Source organism: Pelophylax lessonae (genome assembly GCF_965119305.1).
Source record: "Pelophylax lessonae genome assembly, chromosome: 4".
In the NCBI taxonomy this organism is placed as follows: Eukaryota; Metazoa; Chordata; class Amphibia; order Anura; family Ranidae; genus Pelophylax; species Pelophylax lessonae.
In genome coordinates, this window is record NC_138771.1 from 165661966 (window position 1) to 165674158 (window position 12193).

The 12193-nt window shown below is 40.7% G+C and overlaps 1 protein-coding gene across 1 annotated transcript in view; it reads right to left on the reverse strand.

Moving 5' to 3' along the window:
- The window catches only part of CEP41 (centrosomal protein 41), a 77542-nt gene that overhangs the window by 25186 nt on the left and 40163 nt on the right, over nucleotides 1-12193 (reverse strand). The window contains exons 4-7 of the mRNA XM_082256191.1: nucleotides 10974-11035; nucleotides 9167-9239; nucleotides 6457-6613; nucleotides 6032-6201 (exon numbers count right to left, since the gene is read on the reverse strand). Coding sequence (XP_082112317.1) covers nucleotides 6032-6201; nucleotides 6457-6613; nucleotides 9167-9239; nucleotides 10974-11035 — 462 coding nt within the window. The remainder of the gene's footprint in view (nucleotides 1-6031; nucleotides 6202-6456; nucleotides 6614-9166; nucleotides 9240-10973; nucleotides 11036-12193) is intronic.

The window sequence follows — 12193 nt, forward strand, 5'->3', positions numbered from 1 at the left end:
GCAGTTCATCCAGAGTGATCATGGGCCTCTTGGCTGCATCTCTGATCAGTCTTCTCCTTGTATCAGCTGAAAGTTTAGAGGGATGGCCAGGTCTTCGTAGATTTGCAGTGGTCTGATACTCCTTCCATTTCAATATTATCGCTTGCACAGTGCTCCTTGGGATGTTTAAAGCTTGGGAAATCTTTTTGTATCCAAATCCGGCTTTAAACTTCTCCACAACAGTATCTCGGACCTGCCTGATGTGTTCCTCGTTCTTCATGATGCTCTTTGCGCTTTAAACAGACCTCTGAGACTATCACAGTGCAGGTGCATTTATACGGAGACTTGATTACACACAGGTGGATTCTATTTATCATCATTAGTCATTTAGGTCAACATTGGATCATTCAGAGATCCTCACTGAACTTCTGGAGAGAGTTTGCTGCACTGAAAATAAAGGGGCTGAATAATTTTGCACGCCCAATTTTTCAGTTTTTTATTTGTTAACAAAGATTCCACTTCATGATTGTGTCCCACTTGTTGATTCTTCACAAAAAATTACAGTTTTATATCTTTATGTTTGAAGCCTGAAATGTGGCAAAAGGTTGCAAAGTTCAAGGGGGCCGAATACTTTCGCAAGGCACTGTATCTCTCTGATGGGTTTGTTTTGTTTTTTAGCCTAATGATGGCTTGCTTCACTGATAGTGACAGCTCTTTTGATCCCATATTGAGAGTTGACAGCAACAGATTCCAAATGCAAATAGCACACTTGAAATGAACTCTGGACCTTTTATCTGCTCCTTGTCCATGGAACAGCTGAGCTGCCAATTGTCCCATTACTTTTGGTCCCTTAAAAAGTGGGAGGCACATATACAAACTGTTGTAATTCCTACACCTTTCACCGGATTTGGATGTAAATACCCTCAAATTAAAGCTGAAAGTCTGCAGTTAAAGCACATCTTGTTTCATTTCAAATCCATTGTGGTGGTGTACAGAGCCAAAAAGATTAGAATTGGGTAAATGTCCCAATATTTATGGACCTGACTGTAGGTATGCTGATTATTTTGATGATGACAAGATAGAAGATATCCTTATCCTGGTCATTACCACTACATTGGCTAACCAGCTTCATCCTTTAGGCACCTTTCACACATACGGTCCGTTTGTCCGTTTTTCATCCATCCGTTGACGGATGAAAAACGGACATCAATGCCCTATTTTTCATCCGTCAAAAAAAAAAAAAAACGGATCGGACGAAAAACGGATGTAAATGGACAATCGGTTTTTGCATTGGTAGTGGATGTAAAAAAAGCGAATGAAAAAAAAACGGATGAAGAAACGGATGAAAAAAAAAAAAAAACGGATGAAAAAAAACGGATGAAAAAAAAAAAAACGGATGAAAAAAAAAAAAAAACGGATGGATGAAAAAAAAAAAAAAAAAAAAAAAGCGGATGAAAAAAAAAAACACGGATGAAAAAAAACAAACGGATGAAAAAAAACGGATGAAAAAAAAAAACGGATGAAAAAAAAAACGGATGAAAAAAAAAACGGATGATAAAAACGGATGATAAAAACGGATGATAAAAACTGATACATTTTCACGTGACTGAACTGATGAACTGAACGGACCCCGTATGTGTGAAAGGGGCCTTACTGGACTTATTGTTATGCACCATGAAAGGATTTTTACCTTCTTGCAAAGGACCAGCTTTAGCCCGTAGTCACAGAGACCTGCAGAGATCTCTGCTAGCAACAATAAATCTATCTTTGATTGGCAATATAAGAATTATCACCTGCTTGTCATATTGACTTGGGACAGTCATATCGTGCTGGACAAAAAAAATGGACCCTACCTTGCTGGCATTTATGAACACTTCAGTTAACGTAGAACTATAGGCAAAACTTTTTTTTTTCATTTTGGATACAGCAAGGGAGGGTTATGACTCTGGTCAGATTTTTATTTTTTTTCGCATCTGTGTCCCATTGCAGAGCTTTCCCTTTACTTCCTGTTCCATGGCAAAAACAGGAAGTGAGAGGAAATCCTGCAAATTAGGGGAATCCCTTGGGGACAACCCCCCGACCCTCCCCCCCCCCCCAGGTCACCAGAACTAGTGTCCCCATTGGAAGATTTCCCCTCTATTACGTTTCTGGGGACAACCCAAAACAGGACAAATGGAGAAGGTGAATTTCCTTAATGGGACACTGACAGCAATCAAGACTGACAAGCAAAGCATTCTAATCCCTATCCACTCTATCCAAAACTAAAAAGGTTTTGCCTTTAGTTATACTTTAGTTGTAAGTGATCCTATAGGTACACACAAGTATGTCACAAAACACAGTCACTCCCAGTGCTCAGAAATCTGCCAAAGACACAAAGTACAGTATGGATAGCATCTGTCCGGAATACTCCACCGGCGCAGCCCTCCTCCGACAGGGAAATCCAGTAAAAAAAAAAAAAAACTACAAAAATAGACATAAACACCTAGTACATTACCTGAGATTTATTGTGTAGAACAAGAAGTAGATGGGTACCCAGCGGCTTTTCTTGTTCTACACAATATATCTCAAGTTTTACACAAGTATGGCACATCTGGATTACCTTGACCTCTAGCACAAATAGGTGTGGTTACAAGGTGTGCAACATTTATATTGCATTACATTATAATTTATATACACTCAATGGCCACTTTATTAGGTACACCTGTTCAATTGCTTGGTAACACACATTGCTAATCAGCCAATCACATGGCAATAATTCGATGCATTTAGGCATCTAGACGTGGTGTAGATGACTTGCTGAAGTTCAAACTGAGCATCAGAATTGGGAAGAAAGGGGGATTTAAGTGACTTTGAACGTGGCATGGTTGTTGGTGCCAGACGGGCTGGTCTGATCATTTAAAAAACTGCTGATCTACTGGGATTTTCACGCACAACCATCTCTAGGGTTTACAGAGAATGGTCTGAAAAAAAAAGAAAATATCCAGTGAGCGGCAGTTGTGTGGAAGAAAATGCCTTGTTGATGTCAGAGGAGAATGGGCAGACTGGTTTGAGTAGATAGAACAGCAACTCAAATAACCACTCGTTAAAACCAAGGTATGCAGAATACCATCTCTGAACTTTGAAGCAGATGGGCTACAGCAGCAGAAGAAATTTACCGGTTGCCACTCCTGTCAGATAAGAACAGGAAACTGAGGCTACAATTCGCACAGGCTCACCTAATTTGACAATAGAAGATTGGAAAAACATTGTCTGATCTGAGGAGTATCAATTTCAGCTGTGACATTCAGATGGTAGGGTCAGAATTTTGCATTAACAACATGAAAGCATGGATGCACCTTTGGGATGTGGTGGAACAGGAGATTCGCATAATGGACGTGCAGCTGACAAATCTGCAGTAACTGCGTGATGTTATTATTTCAACATGGTCCAAAATCTCTGAGGAATGTTTCCAATACCTTGTTGAATCTATGCCATGAAGAATTAAGGCAGTTCTGAAGGCAAAAGGGGTCCAACCGGTACTAGCAAGGTGTACGGAATAAATTGGCCGTTGAGTGTATAACTGATGCTTTGGACTTACATTTTTTTCTTTTTCCTGAATAAAAAAAAAATACATTCCAATAGAGCTTTGGTTTGAAAAAAAAAACTGCTGCCACACTTTCACCACTTGGGGACATGCAAAAACACTGTAGAGAATAGCGCATATCAACTGAAAAAAAAAAGGTGGGAGGAGTTCTACTAAAACTGGTGCACCCAGAATCTGGTGCAGCTGTGCATAGTAACCAATCAGTTTCTAGGTTTTAGGGCTCTTTCACACAGACGGACTGTTCAGATCCGCCTGTCCGTTTTTTTGGCGGATCTGAACGGTCCCCCCATGTATCCCTATGGGGCATCGGATGTCAGCGGAGACATGTCCGCTGACATCCGACCCGATCCGTCAAATCTGGACGGATGGAAACCCTATTTTCCATCTGTCCAGCGGATCGGATGGGATCGCATGAGAACGGACCGACGGTCCGTTCCCATCCGATTCCCCCTATAGAGATCTATGGTGCTGTGACAGCTGTGTCTCCACACACACAGCACGGAGAACAGCTGTCATTCTCCTGCTCAGCGGGGGAATCGGCGGATCGATCCCCCGCTGAGAAAAGCGGAGTCCGTTTGACGGACACACTGTGTGAAAGGAGCCTTATTGTCAAAGCTAAGGCCCCTTTCACACATTTTTTGTCATGTTTTTTTGTCATCAGTTTTTTTTCAGTCCCATCAGTTTTTCATCCATTTTTCATCCGTTGCCATCAGTTTTCACCGGTTTTTCATCCAATCCATTTTTTTAACGGATAAAAATAGGGCTTTCATCGGTTCAAAAAACCAGATGTTGACGGAAGCGGATGAAAACGGATGTAAATGAATGATCATCCATTTACATCCCTTTTTCCATAGGAATGCATTTATGTCCATTTTTCATCCGTCTAGAAATGGATGAAAAACGGACGAACGGCAAAAAGGGGCCTTAAATGAACAAGCTGAAGTTAGAAGCTGATTGGTTACTATACACAGCTGCACCAGATTATGTGTGCACCAGTTTTATTAAATCTCCCCCTGTGCCTGCTGATTCTGGTCTCTAACCTGCATGATTTAAAATTGTCACCTTCCTCATTCAGCGATTTATACGATATTAAACAAGATGCATAACACAGCGCAGCGGTGGAAATAACTTGTGATGTGCAGTGGTATGCATGATTAACCACTTGCCGACCGCCGCCCGACTATATACGGCGGTGGTCAGCCCCTCCCAGGCAAAGTGACGTACCGGTATGTCACTAGGCTGGGAGCCAATTGGGGGCGAGCGCGCGCCGCCGGAGGCGCGCTCCCGCCCCATCCCAAAGCAGCCTGCGCATGTGACCGGCGGATCCGATGTCCGCCGGTCACTCGCGATCGTCGGATGGAGAGGGAGAAAGGCAGGCGGCTAATGTAAACAAAGCCGCCTGTCATTCTCCCCTGTGTAAAAGCACAGATCATACGGTTCTGCTATGTAGGACCATTGATCTCTGCTGTTACACACACAGCCACATCCAATCACAGTTAAAAGCACGCCCCTAGGGACACACTTAACCCCTTCCCTCCCAGTGTCATTTTTACAGTAACAGTGCATATGTATAGCACCGATTACTGTAGTAATGTCACTGGTACCCCCAAAAGTGTCAAAAATGTCAGTCAAGGGTCCGATCTGTCCGCCGCAATGTCGCAGTCCTGCAAAATAAAAAAAAAAAAAAAAAAAAAAAAAAAAAAAAAAAAAAAAAAAAAAAATCGCAGATCGCCGCCATTACTCGTTAAAAAAAAAACAAAAAAAACAATGAAAATGACAAAAATCTTTCCCTTAGTTAGTAAACGCAATAACTTTTGCGCAAACCAATCAAAATACGCTTTTTGCTATTTTTTTTACCAAACATATGTAGCAGAAAACAAATTGGCCTAAAATGTTAAAAAATTTTGATTTTTACATTTTTTGGGGGAATTTCATATAAAAAAAAATGTGAAACATATTGTTATTTTTGCAAAATTGTCGCTCTTTTTTTGTTTATAGCGCATGATAAAAAAAAAAAAAAAAAAAAAAAAAAAAAAAATCGCACAGGTGATCAAATACCACCAAAAGAAAGCTCTGTTTGTGGGGAAAAAAAGGATGTCAAATTCGTTTGGGTACAGCTTTGCATGACCGCGCAATTGTCCGTTAAAGTCATGCAGTGCCGAATCGCAAAATAGGCCCTGGTCAGGAAGGGGGTAAAATCTTCCGGGGCTTAAGTGGTTAAGGCCTGGTGGCCGGAACGCGTTGGATTTTTTGACTGTTGCTCACATGCTATAATAAAATGATGATTTCGCCAACTTCCATAGCACCGGCCTTTCTCCTTTTATGGGAAGTTATTCAATTTATAAAAAGGTCCCTGTTTCTACACCAAGTAAGTCTGCACTTTTTTTTTTTATTCAAAAAATAAGGAAACAAACACAGCACATTGCAAAAGTTAACATTAACAGCAGGATCTCTTGCTCATTTACTTACCCCCAATAACATGGCACTGATCATAGCAATCCCTGTCACGTACATCCAGAAGCAGGAATGGGCAATCTGGGTATGGTTTGTCAAGAGGCCCTGAGCTTGGAGAGGATGCTTGTTTTGATTTCTTCTTTGGATCATTATCCAGGTCCAATTCTCCCACTCCACTAATAACACTAAATGAGAAAAATGTACATTTCAAACTAAAAAGGAGCAATAATACTTATAAAAACATAACAGCAGCGATGTGGATAATGTTTACGTGTCTGGAAAGAGAGCAATAGAGTGATACAGGTAAGGGGGCTCCTTCTGGTAATAGGAATTGGAGGCCTTCATTTTAACTGGTGCGGTGATTTTTAAAAGTCTGCTCGCATATGTACTCCTGTAATACATTATTATATACATTTATAAAGCTCTTTAGTATCACTCACCTATGCAGAGTTGACCGCGCCGAGCTCAAGGATTCCCTACTTCCCATATGATCAATCAACTCGACGGGGCTTAAAGGAACACTGCCAGGGCTGTGTTTGCCATTGGTGCGGTCTGTTGCAAGCTCTGACTCTGCATCCGACATGACTGAACTATTATCTAAAAAAAATAAAAAAAAAATATTAAATTTATTTATTTATATATATATATAAATAAATAAAATACAAGCTATGTTAGCAGACAAATTTAAAATGAGCATCAGGTGTAATCCTTTAGTGCCCATTCACACTACCGCGACTTGTCAGCCTGACAAATCGCGGTCCATGCAGTGCTACGGGAACCGTTCTAATAGGAGCTCCTTTGTGCTCCTTTTTCTGTTTTTGATTTTGGCTGCACTTAGGCTTTTAATTTAAACTACACATAACCTGTTGAGTTTTACATTGAGGAAAATGTCTGTAAATCACAAGGCTGGCCATACAGTATACCTGTGGCAGGTAAATCTATAAACATATGCATTTCCACTGTGTATTGTGCAGTGTGCCTGGAGTTTTTTTTAGATTAGATGAAATTCTATCCACATTGTACACAATAACCGCCTAGTCCACTAGCACCTTTAGAATAGATTTATCATACAAAAAGGTTCCCTAAACTTACCATAGATCTCAGAACATTTGGAAAGGCTTACAAAATCAGATTAGGATATCTGCAGGATTCTGTCCTAAACTAAACATAAGCGATCGGATCATACAAAAAAACCAACACTATGTTTCAAGAGCTAATAGCTGTAAGTTACACCGAGTGCATGTATAAATGAATTGATGGTGAGACTGTCTGTTCACATTAGAAGAAATGCAACTGAGAAACATAAAAAACACACAAGACAGCGCTTGGTGCCCAGGGTGAGGACTTTGGTTGATGACTTATGTCATCATCCAGGGTACCGATCGCTGTCTTATGTGTTTGAATGTTACTCAGATCATATCATACAAGCATTTCTGTTTAGACATTGAGAAGGGAAAGGACAGCCATAGACTGTTTGAATCTTGGCCGGTTCAAATTCAGCAGGAACAGGCCGAGATTAGAATCGGGCATGGGCAGGCCTGCCCCTGACGATGTATATATGTCAAAATGCGTTGAATGGAGCTGGATCGCGTGACTTCGCCACACACGGAGATCAGCCATTTTGTCCCTTGCACTCAGTGGTTTATATGTGAACTTATGCTGGTGGTTTGGTGAGTGTATTTTACTACTATAAATAAATGAAGATTTTTACTTACTACACTATGAAGTTTTGCTGCTGATTGTTGATCCCTATGTGCCTGGGGTTATGGTGTGGATGAGCTCCTTAGAATACCATCCAGTGGCTGTGTGATCCCTGGTAAGTCACACAAAAAACATCTAACCACTATGAGAGAAGTGGTTCATCCCTGATGGTAAGGGTCAGTGTGTGGAGTACTGTCGGTGGAGGATCTATCACGGCACTTTGATTTGGAACTTGCACTTTTGGAATCTTTTATTCTGATCTTTACCAGTGTTACGTATATGGACTTTTCCTGAAGTGCTGCACTTGAATATTTCATTTGTTATCATTTATTGCCAGTGAGTTGTGCTAGCTGCGCTCTCTCATTTGTTGTCAATTTAAGCGTGTCAATTTAAGTCATTGAGGGAACCATGAATGCCAACATGTACTGTGACATACTAAAGCAGAGCATGATCCCCTCCCTTTGGAGACTGGGCCGCCGGGCAGCATTCCAAGATGATAACGACCCCAAACACACCTCCAAGATGACCGCTGCCTTGCTAAAGAAGCTGAGGGTAAAGGTGATAGACTGGCCAAGCATGTCTCCAGACCTAAACCCTATTGAGCATCTGTGGGACATCCTCAAATGAAAGGTGGAGGAGCGCAAGATCGCTAACATCCACCAAGTCCGGGATGTCGTCATGGAGGAGTGGTAGAGGACTCCATTGGCAACCTGTGAAGCTCTGGTGAACTCCATGCCCAAGAGGGTTAAGGCAGTGCTGGAAAATGATGGCCACACAAACTATTGACACTTTGGGCCCAATTGGGCATTTTCACTTAGAGGCGTACTCCCTTTTGTTGCCAGCAGTTTAGACATTATTGGCTGTGTGTTGAGTTATTTTGAGGGGACACCAAATTGACATTGTTATACAAGCTGTACACTCACTACATTACATTGTAGCAAAGTGTCATTTCTTCAGTGTTGTCACATGAAAAGATATAATTAAATATTTACAAAAATGTGAGGGGTGTACTCACTTTTGTGAGATACTGTATATCAGTCAGTCTGTCTATAGGCATATGGTATGGACAGCAGGATCATCAGCACTCCATACATGGTTAAAATTGTTTGTGAGAGAAGAGTTTTCATTAAATCTAATGTAGTGAATCTGTTGGAAAGTAAGCAATTTCCAGTGATTACCCAGAAGAATAGCCCTAAGGCTGTTTTCTGAAAATGTGTAATGCTTGACGGGTTAATGCACCTACAACACAGGCACAAAAACTGTACAGCAAGAAGCCAGTATTACATTGTCAGCCTTGTTATAGAGAAGGCAGCAGGGAATAAAATGTGCTGGGAGTTGAAAACATAGTTCATGAAATGAGCTCAAAACATAGTTTAACATCACCAGTATTTTCTCCAGGGAATCAAGTGACTGACATCCAATACTTAAAACTGTTTAAATTTTTATTACCTTCCAGCCTCCGCAGCTCCTCACTTGTAATTTCAGCATCGCTCTCTTCTGACACAGATGCCACTTGAACTACCTGTATATGATATTATATTACTAAGACTTTTTACTCTTCATTCAGCAATACAGATCATCCCAGTAAGGGAGGAACAGTTAAAAAGAAGATTTGAGCAATGATGCTGAACTCTTACAGTTGCTGTGTCTCCCATATTTTATTTTTTTCCACCCGTACATTAATACATAAACCAGAAAAAGAGAGAAAGTAAAAAAAAAAAAAAATTTAGAACGCTTACATTGCTTTTTCATGAGAATTATTCAACGGCAATGCCTATCCTATCCATTCTTTTAACTCAAAATAAATTCAATTGAATACAAATCAATTCAGGAGAGAAGCCTTATTCTGTGTCCATATATAAAACCCACTCCTCATGTCTACCCTGTTGTTGGGTAGTCATTTCCTCCATCCTCAATAAAGAACACATCTCCGCTATCAATTCTCCCACCTCTGGAAGTTTTATAGACTGTCTGTGTCTAGGAATGAAGGTTCTAGCTGCACAAAGAAAGAACCTAAGTAGTGATATCTAAATTGAGGACATGGAGCCAGGAATCACCGAGAGCAATATAATCTCTGGGGTCCATTTACCATTTATTGACAATGCTTTGTTGGAAATTTGCTCTACTGCCTGCCAAAGTTTCTCCCCATATTAAAGAGATTTCAAAGCAAACCTTCACCGACTGTCAATAATTACAAATAGAGGCACAACATCTGTACAGTTACATGTAGGATTTTAATTACCTTAAAGACCTTATCAATCTTATCCTGCTCAATGTTACCTTGGAGGCCATTTTCCCTAATGGCAGAAAATCATCTCTCATTTTACTCCCCAAGATAGTATTCCTGCCACCATGACGATGCGTAGGCAAATCCCACACCTAACGCTCAGAGGTCTGCCAATATATGTCCATTCGAGAGGAAAAATAACAAAAAACTGAATTTTTGTAAAATCTTACCTGTAAAATTCCTTTCTCTGAGTCCTCCGACAGTCGCCGCCCCTTCATAATCTGGGTATTGACCTTTGCTCCGTAGGAGTAGCTCCTACGGAGCAAAGGTCAATACCCATTGGTCAAGATTATGAAGGAGCGGCGACTGTCGGAGGACGTAAGAGAAATCAATTTACTACTGCAAAACGAATAGATACAATTACTAGATGTGCAGCATTTTAGGAGCCACAGTCTGCTACGTACTGCCTTTTCCTACTCTGCAATAAATACCTCTGTGCCCTGCTATGTTGTCTAATGACATCAATCTGCAGGCCCATTTTGTTTTTTTGGAGTTGTTTTTGCTTTTTCAGAGATTGTAGGAATTGCAAATTTGTTTTACCAACTTACTAAACCTCTGAGGATTAGTACTGCCCGAACATAGAAGGTGGCGGTATACCCACAAAAGCTTGTCCCGAAAATTTGTCACTCAGCTGTGTTGTTGCAAGTGCTCCGATACCACTACAAGCCACTTAAGGTGTACGAGGTTAGAAAAATTCCAAAGTATGAAGCCATTTTCTACACAGGATAATGCCTTTTTGGACTTTTTTTTGAACCACTGATAGGGTCATGTTAAGCAATCTGCTTGCAAAAACTCTTACTGGCTCTGATGATCTTCCTAACCCACTCATTACCAAACCAGAGCCATCATATTGTCCAGATGAGGCTCCGAAATAAGACACTGTGGAACTAATCACATAGCTGTTGTCCTGATTTTACCTTAATTTATTTTCAAGGAAAAAAAAAAAAAAAAAACGGTTAAATTACGTACCAGCTGGGCAAATGTAGTAACCTTGATCCTCTTAAAAAGTTCATCTTTTTTGTATCTGTAATCTGGAAAAAATAAGCAGGAAAGGTTCACTACAATTCAACTTTTAAAACTATGTTATAACAAGCTACAAATAATCGTAGAGGCATAAAGAAATCTAAGTTAAAGTATATATATTGCCAAAAATATTTGTACCCTTGCAGCAAAGCATAAGGAGTTCTTAAGGGATTCCTTTTAAGACAAAAGCACCTGCAAACAAGTACCGTATTTTCCGGCGTATAAGACGACCCCCAACTTTTCAAGTTAAAATATTGCTTTTGGGATATACTCGCCATATAAGACTACCCCCCTTCCGAAGCAAGGCAACACCATTGAAAAACATTTTCTCAGATCTCCTCGTCTCCAAGGTACTGTAAGAAAGTGAGATAACCATTCAAACAGCACACTAGGTGCTGCATGGCTCTGTCACAGTGTGCCACATAGCTTTTGGGTACCGATTTTGTTATTGCTAAACTGTGTTATAGTCGATCATTCAGTACAGCTATAAATTAACAAAGTTAGCACCCAAAAGCCATGTAGCACACTGTGACAGAGTAATGCAACAGCTAGTGCTCTGTGTCCTAATGCTATTTATCGTAAAGCACTTTGAGGATTCTACAGTGCGGTACTTAAGACATTAGACATTACAATATCCATTTAGTCCCTACTCACTGTGTGCTGCCAGTGCCATGCTACCCGCCGCCATCGGGATTCGTTTTAAATCTCCCGCTCCCTGCGACTCACCTCACATACCGTAGTCCGAGTATACCGAGTGCATGACAGTCAGATCACTCCGCCGCCAGACAGAACTTCCTGAACATGCGACACGGCGCCGATAATGTACATGCGCCCGAAATAGAAGAAAAAGTCCCTGCATCGCTCCAATCTCCTCTCTTGAAGGTACCTTGAAAATGATATACTCGGCGTATAAGACGACCCCCGACTTTTGAGAAGATTTTCCTGGGGTAAAAAGTCGTCTTATACACCGGAAAATATGGTATATTTTGACAGATCGTTATTAACTTTGGCTATAAAAGTCAAGGTTCATGTGTTCAATTAAATCATTGTACAAGGCCCATTCATATTGGTATGTCCAATGACTGTACTGTTGCATCTATCTCTTGCATCTTCGATATTCTAAAAGATTCCATCAAATCAAAATTTAGTAATGCACCTGACCCTGG